This window comes from Trachurus japonicus, chromosome 12, assembly GCF_045865225.1.
Source record: "Trachurus japonicus isolate A0001 chromosome 12, Traja_1.0".
Classification (NCBI taxonomy): domain Eukaryota; kingdom Metazoa; phylum Chordata; class Actinopteri; order Carangiformes; family Carangidae; genus Trachurus; species Trachurus japonicus.
Window position 1 is genome coordinate 28885923 of NC_140918.1, and position 26074 is coordinate 28911996.

At 42.4% G+C, this 26074-nt stretch overlaps 3 protein-coding genes across 6 annotated transcripts in view; 2 read left to right on the forward strand and 1 right to left on the reverse strand.

Moving 5' to 3' along the window:
• The first annotated feature begins 1797 nt into the window (after positions 1–1797).
• On the forward strand, positions 1798–5776 carry spag16 (sperm associated antigen 16). The gene is made up of 3 exons (XM_085792462.1): positions 1798–2820; positions 4086–4190; positions 5021–5776. The coding sequence occupies exons 1-3, from the start codon at positions 1849–1851 to the stop codon at positions 5732–5734; spliced, it is 1791 nt and encodes a 596-aa protein (XP_085648588.1). The 5' UTR covers positions 1798–1848; the 3' UTR covers positions 5735–5776.
• Positions 5777–6018: 242 nt separating this feature from the next.
• On the reverse strand, positions 6019–20794 carry c12h18orf54 (chromosome 12 C18orf54 homolog). The gene is made up of 15 exons (XM_085794184.1): positions 20459–20794; positions 19077–19212; positions 18086–18242; positions 17614–17781; positions 15960–16092; positions 15818–15866; positions 15496–15709; positions 13798–13883; positions 11986–12094; positions 11612–11704; positions 9000–9063; positions 8860–8917; positions 7972–8142; positions 7827–7882; positions 6019–6994 (listed from the first exon to the last, which is right to left on the reverse strand). The coding sequence occupies exons 2-15, from the start codon at positions 19209–19211 to the stop codon at positions 6862–6864; spliced, it is 1626 nt and encodes a 541-aa protein (XP_085650310.1). The 5' UTR covers position 19212; positions 20459–20794; the 3' UTR covers positions 6019–6861.
• Positions 20795–24790: 3996 nt separating this feature from the next.
• mbd2 (methyl-CpG binding domain protein 2) overlaps positions 24791–26074 on the forward strand; it is a 45918-nt gene continuing 44634 nt past the window's right edge. For all 4 annotated transcript variants that reach the window (XM_085794185.1, XM_085794186.1, XM_085794188.1 and 1 more), the window contains exon 1: positions 24791–25282. In XM_085794185.1, the coding sequence (XP_085650311.1) occupies positions 25170–25282 (113 nt within the window). In that variant the 5' untranslated portion in view covers positions 24791–25169. The remainder of the gene's footprint in view (positions 25283–26074) is intronic.

Consider the following 26074-nt stretch of genomic DNA (forward strand, 5'->3'; position numbering starts at 1 on the left):
ACTGTCTGCTGTAGCCTGCTACAAATAGATTCAGAAACAGGGCAATAACCAAACTTAATAAATCATGAATCTGAATCTAAATCTAAAGCCAAAATGTAGCCTGCTGTTGGGTTTTTCTTAGTTTGTTTTTTATTTTAAGACTAACCTATCTATTTTAGCTATTTATTTATGCTTCTTTATAGTTTTTTTTTTTTTTTAACGACCCTGAATGTTAAAGTGACTGATTTGGCTTTTTTTTTTTTTTTTAATTTCACAATTTTTTTTCTAAATATTCTACTCTATTCATGTTTTCCTTTCAATTTGTTGTTATGTTCTTCTACACCTGAGGGTAGAAAAAGTAGCATTCACACCAATAGCCTACTGAACTAATGTACAGATCATCATAAGTGACAGTTTGAGTTATGTGACTCACAAGCATCCAGGATTGATTTATACTAGGCCTATAAATTCATATTTTAGCTGGCTGCACCCTGGTGTTACGGTACGAGACCACGAGCTGCTGCTGGTTCAGTGGCAGTAAAAGTAAAGTAAATGCCTTTATTTATCCCACAGTGGGGAAATTCACAGGGTTACAGCAGCAGTACACAAATACATTCACACATGCTGTGGACTGGTAAAAATATAAATATAAATATAGGACAAACAACATACAGAGAGATGCTAAGATATTAAAATGAGATATAAAAAATATATATCAGTGCAGTTGTGGATGGGGGGGGTTATTGCACATAGAAACAGGGTACTATTACACATGTGCTGTTGTCTGGTTACTGGGTGGGAGCAGCCTTGTTATCTGACAGCAGAGGGGAGAAAGGACCTGCGGTAGCGCTCAGTTGAACAGCACGGGTGCAGAAGCCTGTCGCTGATGGAGCTTTCCGGGGCTCTTACGGTTCCATGTAGGGGGTGGGAGGCATTGTCCATAATTGATGACAGCTTTGTCGTCATCCTCCAATGGTTCAGTTCCCTCCCTAAACACATTTTCAGATATTATATTCACTGTGCAAGTGTTTCACATTCTTCCAGAATCTGACTTCATTTACAGGCTAATTTACCAGCCTACCTGCAACCATAAATGTGTTTTCTGTGGCCATACTGAAGAAACTTTAAATCATCTGTTTTTTGAATGTAATGTAACAATGAAATTTTGGTCAGACTTGTGTTCTTATATTTTCTCCCATGTAAACATATCATACTGCTTCTCCCTTAAAGATGTTAGATGTTATTATGAAAATAAGAAGAACAGGTGTCTTCAGTATTTAGTAATGGTAAATAGCCTACTTTATTCATAAGCAAAAAATTGCAACCTCTTCTCATTTTTTAATTGAATTCAATTATAAGTATATAAATCCCTATAGTTAAAAATAAAAAGAACACAACGTTTTTAGAAAACTATGAAAATATATTTATTGTACTTCCTGGCATTTAATGGGATTTATGTTAACAGTGATTATTACACACCTATGTAGCCTATTGACATGACAATATATATTTATTTTTGTTTGTTTAATTTTCTTCATTTTCTACTTATTTGACTTATCCTTGCTGTATTTATGTATTTTATTCATTGTCTTTCTGAATATGAAACAGCTCTCATGTTATGTTATGTGTCAGTGTTTGACACTTTTTGTACACTTTGAACAATTAAATAAAGAGAAAATTTTAGATAATTAAAAACTCGACTAATATTCTACATGACAGTAATAATTCATCAAACACACTCAAATCAATGTTAAGTTGTAGGACACAAAAAAAAAGACCCAGCAAAACAAAATGGGTTGCTATGGAGCTGAACTTCTGTGTGTAGTTACCATAGCAACCAGTAAACAAGAAGCTCAGAGGCAGGGAGACATGTTGGCTCAGAGGAGAAACGCAGCAGAGGAGGAGAACAAGGAGATTGTGTCAGAGGAGGAGAGGAGCGTGGAGGACGAGGACCTGGAGGAGGTCCTGAGGGAGGCCGCCTCCGCCGCCGCTTCTCTCAGGACCAGGTCTCAGCTGCCCAGACAGCAGATCCTCCCCCCCAACATCCCAGAGGTGGTGGATGACTTCCTGAGGAACTTCCTCCGAAGGTCTGGCCTGAGCCGGACCCTGAACAGCTTCCAGTCCGAGTGGTACGGCTCGGCGCAGGAGCTCCTGGAGGAAACCCTGAGGCCGGAGACGCCGTCCACCACAGGCGTCCTCTTCATCCCCGACGCCCTGACGCACAGACAGCTGGTCTGCAGCGAGCTGGAGAGGGTCAGCAGCGAGACACAGCTGCTCAGACAGAAGGTTCTGGCGGTGGGACAGAGTCTGGTGAGGATGCAGAGGGAGAGGGATTTCCACCGGCTGCAGCACCGGCAGGTCGCCGAGGACAAGAACAGGCTGATCCAGGACTTCAAACAGCTGAGGAAACACTTGGAGTCCTACGAGCCGGCGCTGAGACAGATGGATGACAAATACCAAGCAGCTCTGAGGCAGAAGATGCTCATCACTTTAGAAAAAGACCGGTTTCAAAAAGCCTCAGGGTCCGGTTTGAACCAGGACAAACCCAAAGAGAGATCATGCATCAGGAGGAGCGACAGCACCGGTACTACAGCAAAAAGCCCCAAACCTGGATGTCCACAGGATTCACCGTTCCTCAGCCTCAACACGGCTCAGGATCAGGATCAGGATCAGGATCGGGCTCCAACATGGAGAGACCCCAGCTCCTTCGGCCTGTCCTGCTCCATCAGGGCCCACAGGCTCCCCATCAGCTGCATCAGTCTACATCCACGGAAACTGATCCTGGCCTCGGCCAGTGACGACCGCTGCTGGAGGCTGTGGCAGCTGTTCCCTGGAGAGAAGGTGGGTCAAGAGAGAAGAGGATGAAACAAGGTGAAACACAGATGAAGACATGTAGGTATGTAGAGTAGAGTAGTGTGTAGGCCAGGGGTCATTTGTCAAAGAAAGGCCAGGATTTCTCTCAACAAACAGAGAACAGGGAGTCGGACATTGAAATAAAGTGAAATTAAATTCACATTTTGGCCGAATGATTTAGTTTTTGATATTTAAATGTTCTTACAAAACTGAGGACATTTGTCCATCAGGCTCTCATCACCTATTCCAGTGGTCCCCAACCTTTTCCAACTGGGCCCACTTGGAAATCTCAGAAATGTTTGCGGTCCACCTCCAACCCCACCCTGAACTCACATCTAGCTATTTCTGATATCCTTTTTCTATTTTAGTATTTTAGTATGTTAGCTATTATTTTATTACTACTGAGACCTGAGTAGCCTACTGCATCTCATTCATCATGTTTCATGGCATGAATGACAATTAAACATCTATACAGAGGTCTAAAAATGTGTTGTCAGAGCACTTTTATATTTCAATGATAAAGATGGAACATTCAGGACTGAACTGAAAGCAGGGGAACATGTAGGACGTAGGGGGAGAGCCGGACCATGAACTCTCTGCAAGTTAAAGGAGCTGAGACTACTTTTTAAATTTTAATAATTTTTCACAAAATCATATTTAGAATTTTTTATTTGACAGCCCGCTGGGCTGGGGCCCACAGGTTGGGGAATCACTGACCTGTATTACAGTCAGCCACCAGGAGAGATACAGATGTTTTGACTGGATCTTTGGGAGTGTCCTGCCCGTCACTGGCTTCTAAACAATGAAAATAATCAACTTCATCAGAAATTCATGTTCACAGCAGCACCGCCTGTTTCACGGATTTGTTGTGGAATCTTATGATTATCTATTTCTGATAAAGTTATTTCAATCCCTTTTGGGGTTTTTTTCCCGGTTGCTTTAATATCATCTGACCATATGACTTTTTCATTTTGATGCTCACAATTTTGAAATTTAGTCATGGCCTGGATTGGAAGGTTCTGTGGGCTGGATTCGGCCAGTTGAATGTCACTGGTGTAGATGCTGTGTGACAGTTTGCACATGCAGGCAAAATGACAGTAAAATAGAATGAAAAAATCCAAACTGAAATGTCAAAATAACAGGACAGTGTTAAATTACATAACGTGGCTGAAAATGAGATAAATCAACATATCGTGTTTTAATGACAATCAAGGTCCAGTGATCTGTTAATGTGATGTGATGTGTGTTGTCAGGTCGGTCAGATGCTGCTCACAGGTGAGGGTCACTCTGATTGGTTGTCCGGCTGCAGCTTTCACCCTGATGGATCAAAACTGGCAACAACCAGTGGAGACACAACGGTGAGTTCATCCTCATTATGACATCACAGCTGCCTGAAAACCAAGATGAGGTGTCTAAGGTAATCTGATCGGATTTTGGATAATGGATTGGATCAAATCTTGAAAATGGATTGTTCAACTAAAAATGGATTCTGAGATCAATTAGATCACGTAATCCAATCATGGTTTTTAACCTGGATCAAATCAGTTTGTGTTGCAAAACTTTTAACTGTGATCCAAAAATCTGGATTATTCTGGTCCCAGCCGTTTGGTAGATTCAGGGTGGATTTCAGGAACAAAATGTGATCTAAATTAAATTCAAACTGGTCAAATAAACATATAAAATGTCGTATATTTTGCACTTGATTCTTAAACCAATACTGTGATAAGTCAATAAAGTTAAGTTTTGATTATTCTACAAATGAAGAACTTTTCCTCAACTACTAGATAATTAAATGAAATTTGAATTTAGAATTGTGAAATTTGATTTAGTTCGCATTTGAAACACATGGAAAAATGTTCACCATGTATTTGTCAAATGTAGACTATATATAGGCTATTTGCTTTTTTATTTAACCAGACAAGATAAGATCTGTCTGTTTAAAAGACATGTTTTTTTTTATAGTCAGTGTGATATGCAGTCCCATAAAGCACTCATTATCCAGATTTAATCTTGAAAAATTTGCATCTGGATCAGACTGATCCAATCCAACTTTGCTTTGAACAGTGGGATAAAGTAAGACGTGATCCTGGATGGCAAAACAATCGATTTCAAATTCAAATTGCACCTTTTTTTTTTTTTTTTTTTTTACCAACTGGGCCCTGCTGACTGTGTGCGGTTCCTCTTGCAGGTGCGGGTCTGGGACTTCTCCCAGGGCAGCTGTGTGTCGACCCTGTCCGGTCACAGTCAGCCCACCTGGGGCTGCTCCTTCCACTCCTGCGGCCACTTCCTGGCGTCCTGCTCCGCCGACACCACCGCCAAGCTGTGGGACCTGAACGCTGAGAGCTGCTGCCTCACGCTGCGCCGCCACACCGCCTCCGTCAACAGCATCTGCTTCCTGCCCCGGTCCAACCTCCTCCTCTCCTGCTCGGCCGACACCAGCCTGGCCCTGTGGGACGTCAGGCTGGGGGTCTGCACCGCGGCTCTCCACGGTCACCTGCACCCCTGTAACCACGCCGCCTTCGGCCCGGCCGGTGACCTGGTGGCCTCCTGTGACTCCCGTGGTGTTGTCAACCTGTGGGACATCAGGAAGCCCGTGGCCCCGGTGGCCAGCGTGGATGATGCTGCCGCCGCCACCGGGCCCCTGGGAGCCAACCAGGTGGCGTTCAGCCCGTCCGGGAAGAGAGTGGCGGTGGCCGGCGGCGACGGGCTGGTCAGGCTGGTGGAGGTGGACTCCTGTGCGGTCAGCAGCCTGCCAGGACACGGTGATGGACACAGTGATGGACACAGTGATGGTGATGCTGTGCAGAGCGTCGCGTTTGACCACAGCGGTGAGACTGTGATGTCAGCGGGGAACGACGGGCTGATCAGAGTCTGGTCAGCAGCAGCACGGGACGACAAGTAGCTGCTTCCTGTTACTGGACTCTGTGCAGTGCAACCTGAGAAGACACCTGTTTTCTGGGCCTTAAAAAAAATCCATCAATGTCATTTTGTTTAGGACTAAAAATTACAAACTGAAAAAAAAAAGAGAAAAAAAATCGGATAACTACCATTTTCTCCATTTAATATGTTTTCAAGTCTCCCTCCTTTATCCTCTGGATACACAAGTCCTTCAAAACACTTTAAAATTACAATTAGCCTACCAGTAAAATCCAACATAATCAATAAAATAAATATCGGCTGACAATATGAAGGCACAAAGCAGCAGATTTTAATGTGAGCTGTAACATGGGAATAAAAACACTGATAAACACTGAAATGAGTGTGTTAGAAAGTAAAGTCTTTCATGCTGTGTGACACTGTATGAGAAAACACTGACAGTCTGTAATTATCACTTCAGAAAGTGAATAAAACTACTTGAGTCAATCTGGTTTGCTGTTTCTTATCCAAATAATACATTTGATATTTCATTGACATCATTACTGACGGATGGCACAGTACAATATGCATTACATTTGATTTGCTGGCACTGTATCATGTACTATGGCTAATATTAGACTTTTGGCACATTCACAAATGAGTTGGACGGTGTCACGGCCGCTCAGCAGGTGCTAGTGTGTGTTTGAATGTGATTGTCCTTCATGTGCTGCATTCTCACCTTTCACACAGTCAGAGGAGATGGATATACCGGTAACGTCTTTCTCTTGATCCAGTGCAGAGACAAGGGAGTGATGTGTTGCGTTTAGCTTAGCTTAGCTTAATACAACCTAGCCCAGCTCCATCATTCCACCTTCAAATAACTTGTTGCATCTGTTGTATTTAACAGATGTAGATACATGTTTGTGACTAAGTTCTGGAGTCACTGAATCCATCTTCACGTTATGACTCCGTCTTAACAATTAAATAAGAGTTTCTTTGATGGACAACACTGGTACGTTTTTGACTGTTTCCTTCACTCCAACACTGCCCGGCATCTTTTCATCAGAAACACAGATCCAGAGAAAACTTCTTCCAGATTCATTGGCAACTTCTTTGAGGAAACAGGTGGCACACACACGGTGAGAACATCTGCCGTTTTGTCCTGAGAAAGCTTCAGGAGGGTTTCTGCTGAGTGCAGACGAGCCTGTCGGCAGATGAGGAGTATCCTTCATCTTTCCCCTCCTCTCTGTGTTTCTCTGTGGGCTCTTCCACCAGGAGCTTCAGTCGGCTCACGTGTTCCAGCGCTCTAAAGATGGAAACAATCATCAGAGAAGTAATAATCAATTCAAAAACATGACTTTATCTAAGGATGTTAAAGGGATAGTAGCATTTTTTAAAGTGGGGTTGTATGATCTACATCCCCTAAGTACTTTAATTGCAGTAGAAGACTCTCTGCACTCCTCCCGTTAGCAACGCCAGCCCATAGCCCTGCCCAGAGATTTACAACATACAGTGTTGTGAACAGATCCAAAGAAACGGCCTATTTTCGCGGCCTTAAAGAGGTAGGTTTTACCTGAAAAAAATACACGGTTCCATTGTTCGCTATTATATAATTTTTTCCAGCCCTTCAAAGTGCAGGAAAAACGCAGTTTTTATTTGGACCTAACCAACTCACGTATCCCTCTCCGCCCAGGGTTAGCGCCCGCTGATCAGCAGTTGGTTAGGTCCAAATAAAAACTGCGTTTTTCCTGCACTTTGAGGGGCTGGAAAAATTTATATTATAGCGAACAGTGGAACTGTGTATTTTTTTTTCAGGTAAAACCTCTTTTAGGCTGCGAAAATAGGCCGTTTCTTTGGGTCCATTCACAACAATGTATGTTGTAAATCTCTGGGCAGGGCTATGGGCTGGCGTTGCTAACGGGAGGAGTGTAGAGAGTCTTCTACTGCAATTAAAGTACTTAGGGGCTATTTGTAGATCATACAACCCCACTTTAAAAAAAATGCTACTATCCCTTTAAGTGAATTTTAAAATCAAATTCTGAAATAAAATGCCATATTTGTTTAGAATTTTTCACTTTATTTTAATTTTGTTGTTATTTGTTTATTAATTCTGATGTGAGATACCACAGTCAGTTTACCTGTGCAGTGAGAGTCCACCAGAAAAACTCTCCAGCTCTGCTTCGCCCTCAGTCCGCTGCAACACAAACGCAACACATAACCTGAGTGAGGTTTGTTCCCCACAGCTCAGCGGTGGCAGCAGAGTCCTGACGTGTGTTCAACTACCTGTTTTACTGGAATCTTCTCTGTGTGCAGCCGGTTGGTCCCGTGTGTGTCCTGTTGTTGAGCCTGGAGCTTCCCCTCCACGGCCTGCAACCTGAACAGCATCTGTTTCAGAGCCTCCACCGTACCGGGCTGCTTCTGGATGCTGTTTCCATGGCTACTGCAGTGCACAGTCTGAGAGAGACACAGGACAGATGTGGATGCTGAGATCCTGAATTTGTCCGTGGAAACCGATTAGATGTTCCCATTGATCCACCATGATATGAAAGAGAAAAGGGGACTGACAACATATTTCCAGTCTGTCTACAACACTGACATTAAAGTTAACAATGAAGGAAATGCAGTGGAACAAGTAGATGAAGCATTTCCTGAAGAAAATCCATGTGAATGCTGAACGCCATTGCTGAATTAGCTGAAGAAATTGCTGAAGCAATGTTGAAAAGGCTGAAGAAGCTGAGAGATGAACAGCTTTTAAAGGGCTAAAAGCAGTTAAATCGTCAAAGAGGCAGAAAAAAAGTAGGAAATCCTGCATGTTTAAGTATAACAGTTGAAGTGTTTGAAGAGTTGAAATGTGCTGCTATACACTGGAACCTGACAGCTGAAGACAAGTGAGGAAGCAAATCAAATATAGCTGAGAGGAGCAGGGAGACCGGGCTTGAGCTTGATGTTGAACAAAATTCGACTACCCCTGTAACCCAGACAAGGAGAGTGAGCTTCTGGTCAGGAGTTGTAAAATTCTACAGCACCAGTCCGGTATTTAGCCTATCCGTGTTTGGAAACTACAGTGTTTAAAGTAGGACTTGTGAAAAGAAGGGTTGGTTTTGCATAAAATGGCTTCTTTCAGCATTCACACTGATGAGACATGAAGGGTGGAGTAAGACTAAAAGTTACCTGAGCTCCTGTTTCAGTCAGAGCCTCGGTGCTGCCTCCTGCTGCTGCTGCCGAGTCCCTGCAGGTTCAACATCACAACTATCAACACGGCTCGGTCTCAGGCCATCAGAGCCGACAGAGTGAGTAAGAATGAGTCTTACCGGCCGACTGAGGGACAGCGTGAGGGCGACCTGAGCAGCAGCTCCTCGGTGTTCACTGGACTGACTGCAGAGTGCAGACAGCAACAAAACCAGTTAGTTCATAAGGACCGGGCGTATAGTATACTATCCTGTTGTTTGTGAACCACTTCAACACAACAGTGGAGGTATCTCTTTGACTGTGACCAGCTAACCAGCTGCAGCCCAGCTCATCTGTGACTTTCCAATTCCACGGCTGGAATGTTGGCAACAGCAGAAATTACAAGTAGTCTATTTGTTTCCTTTTTTGTTATAAATGCTAATGATAAAAACTGTTTTAGCAAATAAAAAAATAAGAAGATGAACATCATGTGAGGAAAATTTGCGAAAACACTGTTGATTTGTAGTGATGACAATATGACTTGATAAATGTACAAATGAATGTGCTCTTAATGAAGCTGAATGAAGAACACAGTCAAAGATCCCGCAGCTTAACTATGTTTAAAGGGATAATTCAACATTTTGGCAAATTTGCCTATTGCCATAATCCCCATAGTAGGTTCATTACCTGACTTTAATTGTCGGTGCAAGCTGTTTTTAGATCGGCTGAGCAAAGACGTAAGCTGCTCAGCTAACGCAATGGAGGTGAATGCTACTTTCGCCTTTCTCATCAAACTCATCAAATAAACAATCCAACAACTCTAAAACACTCTCGTGGACAAGTTGCGACCTGTACATTCACCACGCTATGAGATAATAATGGAACATTATGTAACATTACAACACATGAAGCAAATACTCAGAACTACTTGCATTTTTTAAATCAATCCGCCTAGCAGCCATTTCTGCAATGTAGTTCCGGCTATGCATTTGTTTTGAAAACAACTCTGTCTCGTAATGTTACGTTATTATTTCATAGTGAATGTGCAGGTCACAACTTGTCCATGAGAGTGTTTTGGAGTTGTTGGATTATGTATTGATGAGTTTGATGAGGGAAAGGGGACCTGTACCATTCACCTCCATAGCGTTAGCTGAGCATGGGCCTGTACTGTGAAGGAGGCTCAACATACCTAGGCTTAGTGCTCAAGATGCAGCTCAACAAACCCTCAAGTCCGCAATCAGAGCTAAACGGTACTGTGACGGTGGTTATCAACTTAATTAGTCAAGTCCGGCTCTCAGCTTTGTGCTCTGCGCGCGTTCACATAAAAGGGGGCGTTTGACGTCATATTATTCTACTTCCGCACGACATTGATCCACAACGGGCTGATTTCAGCCAAGACGAGTGCAATTGTTTTAATGGAGAGAGTATGAGCGATATTTAAAAAAAGCACGATCACAGCCTGAAGCAACAGTGTTGCTGCAAATATGACAAGAGAGGAGGCTGCTTTTAATTTTTCTGACAGCTCTTGCGCTACTTTTAAATATGAAGTTTTATCCATATAAACTAGAGCAACATCAACTGTCATTTTAAATTGTGTTTTATATTGTTATATTTCACTGATCGCAATTATAACGCGAGTGTGTGTTTTATTGGAAGCGAGGCTGGATAGGTTACAGTGAGTTTTTTTTTTAGGTGCTGTAGCTACAAGCAAATCTCATAAACAAAGACCTTTTTAAATGTGAAAACAGCGGAGACTTATTCAAGATTTGCGTTTGGGCAACACTGAAATATAACAGGCGACACATCGGAATTCATTTATTCATGGCCACATTAAGTGAAATTATTAACTTTACCGATTATCCATCTGATTATCTGTCCTGCTGCGAGCGAACAACTTCTATCAGTGGTGACTGACTGTATATAAAAGTAAAATATAGGCTATAGTCTAATATATAATGAGCTCCTGACGCTCAGCTCAACGGGTGAGGAGGCGGAGACTCAGCGGAGACGCTCAGAGAGAAAGTCAACAGCAGCGATCAGCTGATCTCTCCCTCCGTACAAATGCTCCGTTCTGATCCAGCTCCACTGGACTTTCAAAGTAAAGGTGCCGCCAGCTGTAAATGAGTTAAAATAGTGAAACAGCGGCGCTTTTATAGCCGGTTTTATGATTAAACTCTTAACATAACCTGGTCGGGACCAGGTTATGAGCTAAGCATAAGTTACCATGGTGATCTAGCCTCGTTAAAAGACAGCCACCTTTGCAGTACAGGAGAGGCTGGCTTTACACTCAACATACCTCGCTAACCCACTAAACTGGCTTCGCAGTACAGGCCTCAGCTCGCAGCTCTGCTCCACTGTTCTAAAAACAGCTTGCACCGACAATTAAAGGTAACAAACCTACTGCTATGACTATAGAGATTATGGCAATGGGTGAATTTGCCAAAATGTTGAACTATCCCTTTAAATCTTGTTGAACAGTAAGAGTGTTAAAGGATGCTGAAGCTGTTTTACTTGCAAACATTGTGTTGACACAGAGCTGCTGTTGTTGTGTGTTGGCTGCTGCACCTACAGTTAGAACTATAATTAGCTGCTCGCCCTGAGAATTACAGATGATATGAAACCATAAACATTTTTTCCAGTTTATTTGGCTCAGGTGCTGCACCTTGAACACGTGTCATACTGCGGTGATGATGATGAAAGTACGATCAATCAGTCGGCACTAAAATACACTTCAAGTAACAGTATCTGGCCTCACCTGAGCGTGCAGAAATGTCTGTTCCATCACAGCTGTGAGACAGAGAGCTCAACACCCGATCTGCTTTCTGAATCAGAGAGTCAATCCTGTTGTCTGACAGAACACACCCACCCACACACACACACACACACACACACACACACGTCAGATATGACAGGATGTATAGAACACCTAAATCACATGAGATAGAGAACGCTTTCATCATGGAAACTAGCTGGTTTGACATTTTCTCTTTATGAATGTACGGAACAGTAGATCATGATTTGCCCTCATGTTGCAGCCGTCCAGTTTAATGAGGCTTAATGAGTTGTGTCCAACAGAGTGACAGACGTCCATACCAGCTCAATCTAAATCAATCATCCCTGTGTTCTTACCTCTGAACAGAGTTTCCTTCACGTCGGAGCTTCTTCTCTCTTGAGCGAGCAGTGAAATCTGTTCAGCAAACTGAAACCTCAGATCTTGAAGACTCAGCTGGCTGTCAACCTGATCACACACACACAACACACACAAATTATCAGTCAATCTGTCTGACTCAGTTCAGTCTTGACACAGGGAACACTTTATGGCTGTATGCTAAAGTTTGGGCGCCCAGCTGGCAGCTGAGTTCCTCAGATGTTTGAAATCTGAAGCTAAAGAATGGGGGAATCAAATGTCGAGAGACTGTGAAGTGAAGGTAGAAGCAGACTGGCTTCTACGGCAACGCAACAATGGAGATCAAGATTGCCTTTACTGTCATTGTATAACAACAATCCAAAGCAAACTTCTAAATCCACCAACAACTTCATGAAAGAAAAGCTGAAGCTTCTGATCGACCGTCACACTCTCCTGACATCACTGAGGGTCGATGTAACGTGTTGTGTGTGTGTGTGTGTGTGTGTGTGTGTGTGTGTGTCAGGTTAAAAATAGCTCACAGCTTGAGGTGTTCTGCAGGAAAAATGGCTGAACATCCCCGTACACGAAACAGAAAGACTCCTCGCTCTGAGCAAACACTTCTCTAAGTTCATGAAATAACAGATTTCAAACTGAGTTAACTGAACGCAGGTTTGCTGCAGGGTTTGTATTATTGTCTTTATGTTTCAAAAATCTAATTGTGTGATTTTTATTTTTTTTTCTCTCTCTTATTTATTTATTTTTTTTACTTTTTCCTCCTCTTTTCTTTTTTTCCTCGGGTTAAAATGCCTCCAAACAGGCGATCTATGAGTACGTCCTAACTTTAAAGAGAAATAAAGAGCACAACTAAAATGTGATATTATTCGCAGCTTATTTACAGATTTTAATAATGGAGGAGACAGCTGTCTCTCTGCCTCCAGTGGCTGCTCCAGCACTGCGGCACCGACAGGATCAGCGCCTGTAGACGTCATTTTATTGTGATTTTATGTGATAGACGAACACAAAGTAGCGCATAATTGTGAAGTGGAAGGAAAATGATACATGGTGTTCTGATGATAAAAATCTGTAAAGTGTAGTGTGCATATGTATTCAGCCCCCTGAGTCAACACTTTGTTGAACTTTCTCTGCAGTTACAGCTGCAGGTCTTTTGTGGTTTCTCTCTACCAGCTCTGTACATCTACAGACAAACAGTTTCAGTCCAGTCAGAGTGGATGGAGAGAGTCTGAACAGCAGCTTTCAAGTCTTGCCACAGATTCTCAGTTGGATTTTCTCCATGACTGTCCTGTTTTTAGCTCCATCCATCTTCCATCAACTCTGAGCAACTTTTCTGTCCCTGCTAAAGAAAAGCCTCCCCACAGCATAATGCTGCCACCACCATTCGGCCAAAACGCTGATTTGTAAAACAACTTGAACACCATGTATCATTTTCCCTCCACTTCACAATCATGCGCTATTTTATGTTGGGCTATCACATAAAATCCAAATAAAATCTCTTGGGCATGTTGCCTTTAACAGCTCCCAGGTGCTGCCTCAGGTTTAAAGGGAGTAAAGTCTACTGCTCTGAGCTCTGATCTGTCCATCTCACTTTTTGGGGGGATTTTTCTGACTCTAGAATTTTGAGTAAGAGTGAAGAAAGTTACATGTTGTTGAGGAGGTCCAGAAATAAACTCCTCACCAATAAAACCACCTCTGAATGTGATCTGAGATCCTGGATCCTTGTGAGTGGACCGCCCAATGTGTGATTTTTTTCTCTAATGACCTAAACTGTTGGCTGAATAAATGAAAAGTGGTCTCACCAGTGAACGCTGGTCAGAGTCATTATCCACCAGCTCTGCTACCCAGGACGGAGCTGTGATTCTGGGAGCTGCATGTGGGAGAACACCTGCAAGAACAACACATAAAATAAAATAAAAAACAAATGTTGAGACTGTGAGGTGTTGGAACGCCTCCTGCCTGATGTCAGCCAGATGTCAGTCAGTGAGAGGTTCTACGCCTCCTTCACTTAGACCAGTTTCAGGTAACACCCTATACACGAATTCGGCGAGCGATTTGTGTATGCCGCCATCTTGCGGCGGCGCCATTGCTGCGGTGACATGTGTCAGTCATAGTAAACTGATTCTCTATGACAGCATCATAAATAGGCTGCATTTGTGATGTTTAGTGCCCCCCAGTAACTGATTAAGGTATCTTACATGAATACCAATATTCATTTAGGAATTAATCATTTGTTTGAGCGATTAGCAGGAAAGATTAGAGCAACAGGGAGATAAGAGACTGTATCATAAACATAACATACCGGTACGTTATGCATGCTGACGTTAGCAAGCCAGCAGCGGGATATTTAATCATGTGGACAGGCTACATGAATAAAAACAACAACAACTTGTGCTTTGTTTTAGATATTCAAGAATATTTTATTGACCAGCTGGCCTCCGATGATCAGAAAAAACGTCAATTACAGGTCTCTGATTTATGGTCAAAATTACCTGAGCTCCGGATGGGTCGGACATACAGTATTTTACACTGGCTTTTGGACGACCATGATCACATCATATTGAAGGGATCAGTGAGACATTCACAGACCGTCCACTTTTACCACGATGTGAAGGTAACGGTGAGAAGGGAGAGTAGCCAGGTTGTACAGGTCAGCTGTGACTGCATCGCTGGCGGCTGCTGCTGCACACTGTACGTAACGTTACGGTCTAAACACGGACACTCCTCCTGAAGTAAGGGGCTGTGTTTTGGTGATATTAGAGCAGTCGAGGAGGACGGCACATGTCCTCCCAGCCTACCTAGACATATTTACAGAAGAGAAAAGGTCCACTTCTTGGCGCTTGCATTCAAATGCCCGCTTGCGCACAGAGCCCATCGCTGTCGGGTGCATGACGTCGGGGAGCATACGTCAGTCCGACTGCCCAAAAGTCCGACGGCTCATTTCTCCGACTACCCATTCTACAGTGTTAAGGTTAGGTTAGTCGGAGAAATAAGCCGTCGGACTTTTGGGCAGTCGGACTGATGTATGCTCCCCATCGCTGCCTGAGCTGTCACCGCAGTAATGGCGGCTGCTCGACTAACGTTTATTTCGCCGAATTCGTGTATACCCAGAGTCTGATAACATATTAACCATTTCTGTGAAAATCTGTCAAAAATGCTCAGTCAGGTTTAGAGTTATGGCTAAAAAGTGTTTTGTTACTGTGACCGTGACATTTAACCACCAATATCTAATCAGTTTTTTTGGTCGACACATTAGCAGCCTAACTGACTAAAAGTGATAAAAACACAGACCAGCACTAAAACTTTGACTTGAAAACACAATTCAATCAACAAAAGGAGCCAAAACTATGAAATGTTGTGGACTAAAAGTCACAAGTTTCCAAAGGAAATCATACCAAGAAAAGTACAGAGTAAAAAATGTACTATAGTACAGTGTAGTAAATGGTTGCTCTTAGTAACATGGAGGATCAGGCAGTGTGAGTCATGAAGGGAACGGTTACCATGGCTGTCACGCAGCTTTGACTCCGGGGGCAATGGCCCCTTGCTGTAGTCACAGCCCTGGATCCAGTCCTCCACGCTGGGTCCGTACACCGGGTCAGGCACGTTGTTCATTCTGGAGCGCTGCGTGTCAGCTTTGTCGCTGGTGAACCTGCGTGGGTGGCGGAGCGCTGACGACGGCTCGGCCCACTCTGGTCCTGCTGCTCTGTGTGCAGACTGACAGATAAGGAGAGAGAGAGAGAGAGGGGGAGCAGTGAGGATCTGTCACTACACACAGACAGCACAGTCCTGAGAGTAAAAAACTAAAATGTGAATGACAGTCACCTTAAAACTTCTTTCAGAGAATATGTCGTCAAGTGGTTGTAGTCCTCTTCTGCGTCATGTGAGGAGGAGAAATGAATGAAATGATGCAGATTTAGGATGTTTTCACCCCTAAACTATAAAGAAATGTGCCATCAGTGTAAACCTGTAACTCCTGGGTGTCCTGGTGTGGTGAGGGTGTTGGTGGTTGAGGCGGGGGTTGAGCCCAGCACAGGCTCTATGTTGTGGACCTGAGGAGGAGCGGTGTGGCTGAGAGGACCCAGACCTAGACATGAGGCCTGGACCAGGAATCAAGAGACGGGAACCGTTCAAATGATGTAGTACATGTACATGTAGTTACATGCAGGTACATTTTCTTTTTTTGTTGTTTTAATGGCTGAAAAAACAGAAACATTGTTAACAGGGGTTGTACAACAGGTCAAGCTGAAATGGAAAACTAATTTTTTACCATTTTATGAAACATCTCTGGTTATACTGTGTACCGACTGAACAAAATGTGCCCACAAAATACAAAAATAATACAGTTTTGTTATAGCCTAATGCTTTTCTATGCCTCTGGAGCAAGTTGCTCCAAAAGCACTGAGGCAACCTACACAGAGTGATGGTTTTTATTGCCAGCTTTAGGTAGAGTGTGTTCACTGTGTGCCCACCTATAATAGCCCATTGCCATAACCCCTATAGCCATAGCAGTAGGTTTGTTACCTTTAATTGTCGATGCAAGCTATTTTTGGAAGAATCCAACAACTACAAAACGCTCTGGTGGACAAGTTGTGCATGTGCACATTCACCATGCTATGAGATAATAATGGAACGTTACGAGACAGAGTTGTTTTTGAGGCAAATTCATGCAAAACAGCTGATGCACATTCCTGTCGGGGGCAATTTTTCAGCAAGCAGTCTCTGCCTTTACCTCGAAAACAACTCTGTCTTGTAACATTCTGTCCAACTTGTCCACCAGAGCGTTTTGGAGTTGTTGGATTGTGTATTTGATGAGTTTGATGAGGGAAACCAAGAAATCCCATTAGCCTCCGTAGCGTAGCTCTGAGCAGCTCATGGCTCTGCTCCGCCGTTCTAAAAATAGCTTACACCAACAATTAAAGGTAACAAACCTACTACTATGACTATAGGGATTATGGCAATAGGCCAATTTGCCAAAATGTTGAACTATCCCTTTAAAACAACAGTGCCATGACTTAAGACCAAACGTTTTGCTAGTCACCATGCCAACAGTGCCCCTGACCACACCTAATTTGAAGAGGAACACACCCAGGGGTGCGCAGATAAGCATCAAGTGTTATTTGCTATTGAAACGACAAGAGTGCTGGATCAGAACATAACAACTGTGTCTTTTTCAGACGCTGCTTTTCACCTGGTACAAGAAAGAGCTTCAACTTACCCAAGGAAGCAACTAATTAATACTATATATCAACTATGACTATCATCGTTATTAATTCTATCAATCCATGCATGTTGGGATCACAGGCCAGGCATGATAAGGTGTTGGTTGAATAACTGCTCCAAACTCAAGTTTATGTAGCCTACTAAATATTTTAAATGCACCTGTATGATCATAATATAATATAAAAGTACAATACATGTAATAATAATAATAATAATAATAATAATAATAATATTAGAAAATACAAAACAAAATTTGTTGTGGAAAACATTTGACTACTTATCTTTTGAAACCACCCAAACTTATACATGATGTGTTTAAAGTTGTGGATGAAGGCAAAGGCGTAAGTGATGTGGATACAAGTAAAGACAGTAAATATGTGGGTGATGCATTTACAGACCATGGATGAAGGCAGAGGTGTGGGTGACAGGCATTGAGCCGTCGTTGGGGATACACAGCAGCTCGTCCGTTGTCATGGAGAGTCTGTCTCGGTTGCCAGCATGACGGAGGGAGCTGACTGGGAGGTCCAGGAAGTCTAGCTCTCTTTCAGTCAAACTCTCCATGAGGACTATCAATAGATGTAAAAATAAACTTAAGTAAAATTAAACAAACACCAACTGATGCAGACAGACCCTAAGAAAACTGTTTGATGGTTTAATTATATGTGTATAATAACACAAAGCCCAGAAATAATTAAAGAAAAATCCTGAATGAATACATCAAAACATAAAACTGCAGAAATGTTTTTAACCCCATGCAGCACTACAACAGGCCCCTGCCAGACATATCAGAAAGGAAATAATTTGGACCTGAGTGGACCAGTTAAGATCTGTGTGATGCTCTTCAGTGACAGAGACTCCATGGCGACCTACCGTCTCTGTTTCTGAGTGTGCTCCCTCTGTGTCTTCTTGGCGTGGAGGGTAGACCATGCTGCAGAACCGGTCTCCCTGTCAACGACGAGCTGTTCAGATTACTCCTGTCAAAGTCTGCGATGTACGCATCCAATGCTGCCGAGGCTGAGTCATATTCCTGCAAAATACACCATTCACTTAATCAATGAATGAACATTGAAGGACAATTCCAAGCAAATCCCACCTGGGGATCTAGTTTCCTAATATTTTAGCTCTAAAAGAGGGATTCTGAAGATTTTCTTTTTAAATGCTCCTGTTTTGCAGTAGTTGTGTCTGTCCCGGCATCGCCACAGCAGAAATGAATGGGAGCGGACTGATCTTACGCTGTTTAGGCTGTTTACATCCCTTAAAACTGCAGTTTTTTTCCACAAACAGAGTCAGATGGCTATTTAAAGTTTGTTTACTTGAAGCAAGCAGACATGTTTGTAAATGGAGCTGTAATACAATGTCTTGTGTGAGAGTCAAGTTGACAGCTAACTATGTTTACAGGTTGTCTGACACTCCCGTTTGTTTTATCAACAAAGGAATATCAACTCAAGAGCCACAACGTCTTTGTAGTGGTAACAGTGATTCTGGATACTGTTTGTGTGTCAACTTGACTCTCGCGCAAGATTTCGCGAGACTTTGTATTACAGTTCTGTTTACAAACATGTCGGCTTTCTTGAAGTAAACAATCCCCTCAGCGTATGTTTGACGCCATCTGACGCTGTCTGTGGAAAAAAAGTGGTTTTGTGGGATGTAAACAGCGTAAGATAGGTCCGCTCCCATTCATAACTGCCGTGGCGATGCAGGGACAGACAGAACTACTGTATAACAGGAGCAATTAAAAAGAAAATCTTCAGTTTCATTCTTTAAGAGCTAAAATATTAGGAAACTATAGCTCCAATTTTGAATTTGCCTGTATCAAATCTGCGGCCACCAAAATCGCGGATGGCATATTCAGAGAGTGAACCTTGTCCTTGTATCTGAAGGTGGTGTTGAGATCCGGTGGCCGCAGGCTGCTCCTCAGATGACCTGAGCTCGACAGCAGGGTGGTCACCGTGGACTCTGGAGACAGAACATCACCGCCCGGGCCGCCATACTCCATGCTGAGGAAGACAACAACAACAGTAAGAATACTGTAAAGATACACAGACTGTTTAGATCTGTGTTTTCACAGGAAGCATAAACTAACACAAGCAAAGTGACAATAAAGATCGTTTTCTTGGTCACAGTTGTGACCTATCATGGCAGGGCTCTCTAAAACATGGCTGAGAGTAGCTACTAGCTAGCCTTGTCCCACTTAAGAGAATATAGTCTCCATCTCCATCAGTGGTTTGTAATATAGTCTGTACAGTACAAACCATGGATGGAAGTACAGACTTAAAGGTCCACTGTGTAAATTCTTCTTTCCTTCCGCCTTGTTCTTCGTTGGTTTATTTATGGACGCGAAACGTGCTCTCTGGCTGGCTGAATTTTCTGTTCAGGCTGCCATACAAACATGGCGGCGCAAGATGGCAAAACTCTCTTAAGACCTTTTGCTATGAAAATCAAACGATTTTCATTTTATAGTGATTATACACTTATGCAAATATATTCATGGGTAGTAGATTCAGATTTTGCCAATAAACCAGATTTTGCCAATAAACCTTGTTAATTATTACACACTGGACCTTTAAAGCAACACAAATACACTCAGTACACTAAATCTGCTCCCAGTGAAGAACATCAAACACACTGACACCCTCCTCATCACCTGTCTGTTGAGTTGCTGTAGGCAACATGTAGAGAGCCATGTTGCCATGGATACAGTTACAGCGTCAACTCGAGTCCCTATATTTTTGCCCATACTTGTGTGAACTTTAAAAATGATTTGTATTGAATGATCTACTTTTACTGGTGTTATCATGTCTGTGTGTTCAGGTCGGACTGAATCACGTTTTAAAAACGTATTGTAAGACACATGGAGCTCCCTCTCTTATGGGCAAAGTACCGCACAGTGGGGAAAAAAGTTAGAAACTTTCAGCCATAACTTTTGAAAAACAGCTACCACCTGTGTGAACTTTGTGAGCAGGTTTAGTGAGTCTGAACGACAGCGACGAGTGAACAGCATTGAAGCCTCGGCTCCAAATCAGTTCAGTGTCGAGCTGAAGTGTGAAGTGGTGTGACGGTTACAAAGCGAAGCGAGCTAACAACAGGTCGCTCCCTATCCCTAGAACTGTCGTAGTTAGCTTAACAACCAAAACACAAAGCCAACAACAGTGTAACAGAGCTAACAGAGGAAGTGTGGTATTTAACGTTAACTTACAGCAGTTCAACCCTTTAGCAACATATTCCCAAAAGTTTGTAACTCACCTCTGACGTCAAAGCTCAACTTGGTAGGTAGCCCCAGGATGCTAAAAACACAAGTTCATATCCAAATGCTCTGAGTCAAACAGATGTAACTTAGCTATCTATCTCGAATGAAAATAAAACGCCCACATTTTTTACTTCAAACACCCGGTGGTTTTCCTGTTCAGCTCCTCTGTTCACTGTCAGCGTCTATGCTCAAAACAGACAATTCAAAGCTCCCGGGTAAAGCTAGCACAAAGTTAGCTGGTCCAGCATCAGCTCCGCCGGCCGGAGACGCAACGACCGAACACCGCTCAAAAAATGCGTCTGTTCATGGTTTTATCAACGAGGCTAGACCACTGTACACACACTTTACTGATTTATTCCATATTCTGACTTCTAGGATGTTACAAATGGAAACCAAATGATACCAACAGACTATCCTGGAAAACTAGCGCCCCATGTGGCCCGGGGTGGTAACTGCACGGTGCAGCAGCTGTTTACATAAAGTGTAGACACGTGTAGGGGTAGAATAAATTCATATCTTCATTGCAGACTCGTGTTCCATTTTACAGAAGGTACAATACAAGACAAAAAGACACAGATTACTAAAATAACACTATAAATATTAAAACAAATTCATATACAGGCGTTTACACCAGGGCTCCCTCCCTGAGAATAAGCGAGTAGGCTACAACTCTTCCTAGAGCCATTATGAGACTGTTCCCTGACTCATATAATGTACATGTGAATTTATAGACTATAGGTTTCTTTGCCTGAAAAAACGTTGAGATTGCATTGAAATGCATTATATCTGGTGCATGTGACCCCTGAAGAATGAAGGACTGCATTCAACTGAATCAAAGTAAAAAAAAATGTGGGTCAGGTTGTTTTATCAGTGTGAATTTGCCCACAGGATTTAATCTAAACTGTGGCCTGAAAAGCAGGGCAGGGTCAGGGCAGAGACTATTTTTCTACACAAATGTATTAATCAAAATGTCACACAGTTGTAGGCTAATTATTTGTGTTTTTATTGAACACACCCAATTAACTCAGTGCCTCATAACTGGTGGAACCGCCTTTTGCTCTTCAGTAGCAGCTGATCAGACCTATACACAGTGCTGAAGATGATTATTCTCTGTCTGGTGTCATTCTGCAGTAGATTTGTCATTGTCCTGCTTGCATCACCACACAACACAACACAACAGCATACAAAAGACCTAAGTAAACCTGATAATTCATGGACAGCCACACAGCAAAGAACCACTTCCCTGCATGTGTCCATCATGGTGTCCCTCATCATCCACCATCTTGTCTGCAACCAGCTCTCTCTTAATTCCAATTTAATATAAAAAATATATGTCATCAGATCAATCTTCAGCTCGCTCTACAAAATATTCTTGTGTATGACAGGGTAAAACAATAACATAATGTAATAAACAAACACGAACATTGTTACATAATGTGTTTGTTGTTGGGGCAGCTGTTCGGCCACGTGTTTCCCATCATGCCCTGAGGTTTTGGAGTCATTGCAGAGCAACTGTGGTACCCTGCTTCTAAAACTATAGTAAACACTTTATCTAATATAGCTATCATTTATGCTTGCATCGAGTAAAAACAAGTAACAACGAAGCGCAGATGTATAATGGGATCAAGACGAAGGCGAGAGTCAAACCGGCTGCAGTGTGCCATGACCACTGCTCACACTGAACAGGCCTAAAGAGTTTGGGACAGCTGGGACGAAGCTGCAGTTTCAGAGTTATTCCCCACAGCCCATATGTATACTTAAGGGCAGAAATGGTGGGACAACACAGTGTTTTTTCCGGGCTTCATGGCTGCTGCAGGCCCCTTTAACCCAGAACCTGTGATGTCATTGGTGGACTCAATCAGAGGGGGTGTAAAAGAAAAAAAAAAAAGGAGGGAGTGATCACTCTGACTCCAAGTCCAGGCACCAGATGCTATGGGTCGTAAATAAGGTCACTAAAGAATTTGACCTATGGTATTCACAAAGAATTCCAAAGCTTAAAGTCAATCAGCCTTTTTAAACTTGAGATATAAAGCTGCAGGAGAAATGTAAGTGTGATTTACAGAAAAAAGTGACTGTGAATAGGCTACAATCTGTGATCACATGATATCGGTATAGGCTACATAAAGACTGTGAAAGAGGAAGCGCTTTAAGAACATCTGTGTAGTGAAGTATTCTGGTGGTAGACAGTGACAATCCAATCATAAAGCAGTGTTTATGTTTATTTATTTTTACACGATTATAAAAGCAACAATCAAATTGAAAAAAAAAAACATGTGCAGGTGAGATAGAAACCCACTACGGGCTTATATTTAAACCTCACTTTTAAAATAAAATTGCACAAATAACAAAGCAAAACAAACAAAATAAACATTAATATATCTTGAATAGCATTAGAAACAAGATAATAAAATAGAATGAAATAAAAGAAAAAAAACTTTTAAATTAAAAAATATATATCACACACATAGCCTACATACATACATAGGCTACATAACATACATATGTATCTATCTATCTATCTATCTATCTATCTATCTATTGTGGTCCTGTTTGATCTTGAATGTCTACCACACGTATCAGGTTCAGGCCAGGTGTATTCCTTTTAAAAAAATCATCATATAGGCTAGGTTTCATCACACAAGTTATTTAATTTATATACATTTTAGCAAAATACACACCAGTCGTCACATATTTTTTTAAAGATATAGGCTAAATAAAATATCAAAACAGACAGACAAGACAAAAAAAGAGTCAAATTAGCAATAATTGTCCTATGCTTTCAACAGCTAATCTAAAGGACATTTTGGCAAAATTCAAATTATTATGCACCCAATTAACAAAAATTATAGGATTCTATAGGGTGAAGTCAGGTAAAATGGGCCACTTTTTGGTAAACGATTAATAAGACCATCAAAAACGCTATGCATGAAATCCATTGATATTTTTAAAAATCGACATAGGTCTCTTAAATGTTTCTGTGTGAAAAAAAAATTAAAAAGTATAATTATTTTGGAATTATGAGAGTTAAAGTATCGGGATATTCCCTCTCGAGGTACGATGAAGGTTCAGGTAAAATGGGCCAGCCGTTCAGTTAAATTGGGCCAAGAGAGAACAACACAGTAATTTTAGCAGAAATCATTAAAATTTTAATAATTAATTGACACTACTACTAAACTACAACACTAAACTTAACATTAACAGTAAAAACATAAGAGGTTGAAGACATTTTTTAATCTTAAAATGCATTTTAAAATTACATGATCATGTTGTTGCTATGCTCTTTGTGAACTGACTATGTTATAGGCTCTTTTACTGTGTGTGTATGTGTGTGTGTGGCATTATAGATGCCATTTTTCCCCCATAGTGCTAATGGCACCATGAGTGGCACTGACCAACCTTGGATATATATCTAACTTTGAACATGTTTTGCACCCTCAATTTCTGTATAACTTCAGTGTAAGACTGTGTTTTGTATGTGGCCCATTTTAGCTGAAATGCATGGCTCAATTTACCATGATGCATTAAGGTAAATTGAGCCACCCACAAAAAATGCATTTAAATTAAAAATAAGTAAGCTTGGCAAGAATTTTGCATTCTATCCAATGGGGGGAATCACAATATGTATTATAAATCACATTTTTTATTGTAGATCTGTTTTTTTACGGAGTTATCAACCTTATCAGTTTCAAGTGAAATTTGTTTGCCAGGCCACTTTTCGCACACTTCTCCTCAGCAGGCTGAATATAAGGCATTGTCCCATCCACAACAACAACCAGAGACCACTCAAATCAATTGTTTTTTTTCAAGTACAGTTGTAGCAACAATTTGAAATCATTTACAGCCATTGCCTGTTAAAACTTAAAAAGCTAGGAGGCTCAAACCTTAACTGGCTCATTTTACCTGATGGCCCAATTTACCTGATGTCACCCTAGCTTTGGGTCTTGCGGTGCCAAAAGCCAAATAAAATAAAATGAAATAAAATAACAAGCACAGACTAAGCACATTAGAACAAATACACACGTTAAATCATATGTGGGGAGAGGAATGAGAGGGTTAAGATGAAAACAAAAGCTAAAACCGTGTAGAAATAAAACTGGCCTCTACCGCTCTCGACTCACAACAACTGAGTGATGCATCTTTCCAATAGACGATCTCTGAGAGGGTGTGTGTGTGTGTGTGTGTGTGTGTGTGTGTGTGTGTGTGTGTGTGTGTGTGTGTGTGTGTGTGTGTGTGTCACTCCGAATGTGTTGTGTGTGCATGCGCGAGCGCGGGCGCGTGCGTTCGAGTGTGTGCGGTACTATCTCCGACGTCACAACCTGCCGTTGGTCGAGTTCAGCTCAGTTCAGTTGGGATCAGATGAGCCGCTGGTTCTCCTCCGGGGGGTGAACCCGACTACAGCCGCATGTAGAGGCGGCTCCAGGCTCCAGGCCAGCTACACCCGAGCTCACCGTCCGGACCGGGACACTTTCTACATTGAATTGAAGGCAGCGAACTGCTGTGAGGAGCAGAGAGAGACAGAGAGAGACTGAGCCTGGGCCGAGGGAGGGAGAGAGAGCCGCCGTTAACGTAACATCCGTGACGTCGGTCCGCCCGGGCTGCCGCTCCGCCGGGTTTTTTGCCACCACGCTTGTTCGTCAGGGGAAGCGTTTACGGACTTAATCGATAGTTCCGATCGGGGTCTAATCGCGGTGATCGATCAGCGTGTGAATGATGGAGAGGAAGAGGTCGGACTGTCCCGCTCTGCCGCCCGGCTGGAAGAAAGAAGAAGTGATCAGGAAGTCCGGACTGAGCGCCGGGAAGAGCGACGTCTACTACTACAGGTACCTACCTACCTACCTACCCCCGGCACACGCTCATCGATCACTCACTGATTGATCGGTCACGCACTGACTGCACAGCCGGTGATCGATCGACCCAAGCCTGCTGGTTACTGGTCCTTCACCTGAGTGACATCATCACTCACTCCCACGGCTGTCGCTGCTGTTTCTGTTGTTTATCAGGAAGTGTTGAAGTGACTCAGTACAAGTTACAATGTATCATCTTTAGAGAGGCTCTGTGATATCTGCCTGTCATCTCTATCTACTGCTACATCCCACTTACTGTGCTGCTCCTGACCACTGGCAGATAGTATTCTCCTTGGCATGGACCAATGAAGCTTAGATTATTTTATTTTATTATAAAAAAATGTATACAAAATATACAAGCCTTACTGAGGAGTTTGACAGTGTAACACTTCTCTGAGAGGGAGTTGGCACTTTTATCTTGTCTGTCGTCTTCTCTTCTCAACAAAGTCAAGGATTCAACAGTGTGTCAGGATAGTATAGTGTCAGGAGGATGGGGATGAGATAACAGCACATTCACAAAAACCAAGTCAGGAAGACAAGACATATCTTCAGCTAACACTCAACTGTCTGTCAGATAGCCTATTATAAACATTTATAACACATTATGAAGTTTCATGCAGCCATAAGGCTGAATTACTGGCTTTATTACTGTAAAGGGTCTATCAACAAGTCTCACCTCTGTGAAGACATTTCTCATTATTACAACCCTGCTCATTCATTACCCACCAACAGCTGGAGTTACATCAATAAACACCTATATCACAGGTG